Consider the following 2131-nt stretch of genomic DNA (forward strand, 5'->3'; position numbering starts at 1 on the left):
CGCGCCACGCCAGCACCGGTGAGGGCGCCACGGGACCCGTTCCGCCCCAGTCCACGCTTTCTCGGCTGCCAGGCTTGCTGCATTCTCGGCCCTCAGCTTCCGACCTTTCCACTACGTCCTGGGTGCCTGGGAGATGGAAATCCCATTAAGCACTTATTTAATTCCATTAAGTGGCCTGTTGCGCTATTAAATGTCCATTCATCCCATTACATTCTTCCACTCCCAGAGCCCTGATGGGCCCCTTAGAGCTGGCTGTCCCGGGACGGCCTGGAGCAGGGATGCCCTGGGCAGGAGATGCGCCCGGCCTCCGAACACCACCTGGCCCCCTGCCTGCCAGTGTCCTGGGGCAGACCGTTTCCTCTTCCTCTTCCTGGTCACAGGCTGTCTCCTGGCTGCTTCTTTAGAGTGGTGCGGGGGGTCTGACCTCCGTTGTTTCTTGTGACTCCCCTGGACTTCCAGGGACTCCTGATTGTGCAGGGCCTGGTCTCCACTCTTGGTCTGTGGGTGACCTGCCTGGCCTGGGGCCTCCGGCCTGCTGGCCTGACCATGTTGCCTCTCCACCTAGGGGCCATGCACCCCCTGCGCAGTGGCTTACTCAACTCCACCTCAGACTCCGACCTCGTGCGCTACCGCACCATCAGCAAGATTCCCCAAATCACCCTCAACTTTGTGGACCTCAAGGGTGACCCCTTCTTGGCTTCTCCCACCAGTGACCGTGAGATCATAGCACCCAAGATAAAGGAGCGAACCCACAATGTCACCGAGAAGGTCACCCAGGTAAGTGCCCAGTGGCTGGGCTCTCCCCTCACCTTGGAGGAGCTTGGAGAGGGGGTGGGAGTGGACTGTGCTCCAGAGCCAGGTGGAGGGAGCTAGCCAGTGAAGGCCTCTTGGAGGGAGGCAGACCTGAGGGCTGGGGTTGGCGATCTATTCCAGAGCTGGGGTTGTGGGAGAGGGGACAGTCTGAGGAGTTCTGGAGAGGGGACTGGGGGGGCCTGGGGAAGGGCTGGGGACAGCTGATGGGGAGGATTGGTGGATGGGGTGCGTGCCTTCAGGGCACAGGGTGAGGACAGGGCAGTTGAGGCTGGGGGCGTGAGAGGGCCAGTAGCAAAGGGGGAAGGCGGCCTGAGGGACATGAAACGTCTGGCTGCAGGGTGTGTGAAGGGAGTACTAGGGGCCACGCCAACTGGGAGGCTTCAAATGAGAAGGGGTCACAGAGGTCAAGGACAGGAGGGTCTTGATTCTTCTAGGCCAAGGTGATGCACCAGGCAGAGGGTGGGCCCTAGTCCTGTGGGGATGGCCAGGATGGCCTCGAAGGGCCCAACTATGTCCCCAAAGCATGGGAGAAGCAAGTTTTCTTCTCATGGGGAGGGGATTGGATGGTGGTTGGTACAAAGATATGGAAGGGTCAGGTCCCTGAATCCTGGACCAGAGAAGACCCCTCAGCCTTGGGGGCATTAGCCAGCCTGGTCTTCTGTCCCCTCCTGGGTTTGGGGTCCTCCTGGCAGCAAGAGGACCTGCGACCCCTCCATGGCCTCATCCACCCCACACCTTAGCCTTTGGGGGCTAGGGGTGGGTGGGTTAGGAGTGTGGATACCTGCAGTGAGTGAGAAGCCTGGGATAATGTGGGGGACTCCTGTCCCAAGCTGTCCCCTTCTGCCGCTTCCACAGCAGCTGCCTGGGTTGGCCCATGTGAGGGAGCTGCCCTGCTACCTTGGCAGCCTCCTGGCCCTGCTCCCATCGCCTGGCTCTCTGGGTCCCCGTCAGGTCTCCAGCCCATTGGCCTTGACTCCAGAACATTCCCCCTTGCCCCAGGCCCTTATCTGGCCACCTACCCCTCTCTCCCTCCTCCCTTGCCTCTCTCTTGGTTCCCACCTGAGCCCCTGGCATCTGCCCTGCTCCTGTGCCTGCTGCATGTGCCCGTGAGTTGCGGTGGGTCTGTGCATGTGCGCCTGTATGTGTCGGCAGGCGTGTGTGTTCCTGCCAGTCACCAGCAGTCTCTCCATCTCTGGGTGTCTCTGTCTGACTCTGGCTGGCTCAGCACTGGACCGGCTGGGCGGGGGTGTCAGGGAGACCATTAATCTGCGGTGACAGGCCCGGCTGCTGGCGGAGGGGGAGGGGCTCAGGCTGCGGG

General features: G+C 61.8%; 1 protein-coding gene across 1 annotated transcript in view; it reads left to right on the top strand.

The window, feature by feature from the left end:
* Positions 1 to 6: 6 nt before the first annotated feature.
* Positions 7 to 2131, top strand: part of LOC105542710 (potassium voltage-gated channel subfamily H member 2) — a 13362-nt gene continuing 11237 nt past the window's right edge. The window contains exons 1-2 of the mRNA XM_011984357.1: positions 7 to 18; positions 566 to 777. Of these exons, the coding sequence (XP_011839747.1) occupies positions 571 to 777 (207 nt within the window). The 5' untranslated portion in view covers positions 7 to 18; positions 566 to 570. The remainder of the gene's footprint in view (positions 19 to 565; positions 778 to 2131) is intronic.

This window comes from Mandrillus leucophaeus, unplaced genomic scaffold, assembly GCF_000951045.1.
Source record: "Mandrillus leucophaeus isolate KB7577 unplaced genomic scaffold, Mleu.le_1.0 Scaffold266, whole genome shotgun sequence".
NCBI lineage: Eukaryota > Metazoa > Chordata > Mammalia > Primates > Cercopithecidae > Mandrillus > Mandrillus leucophaeus.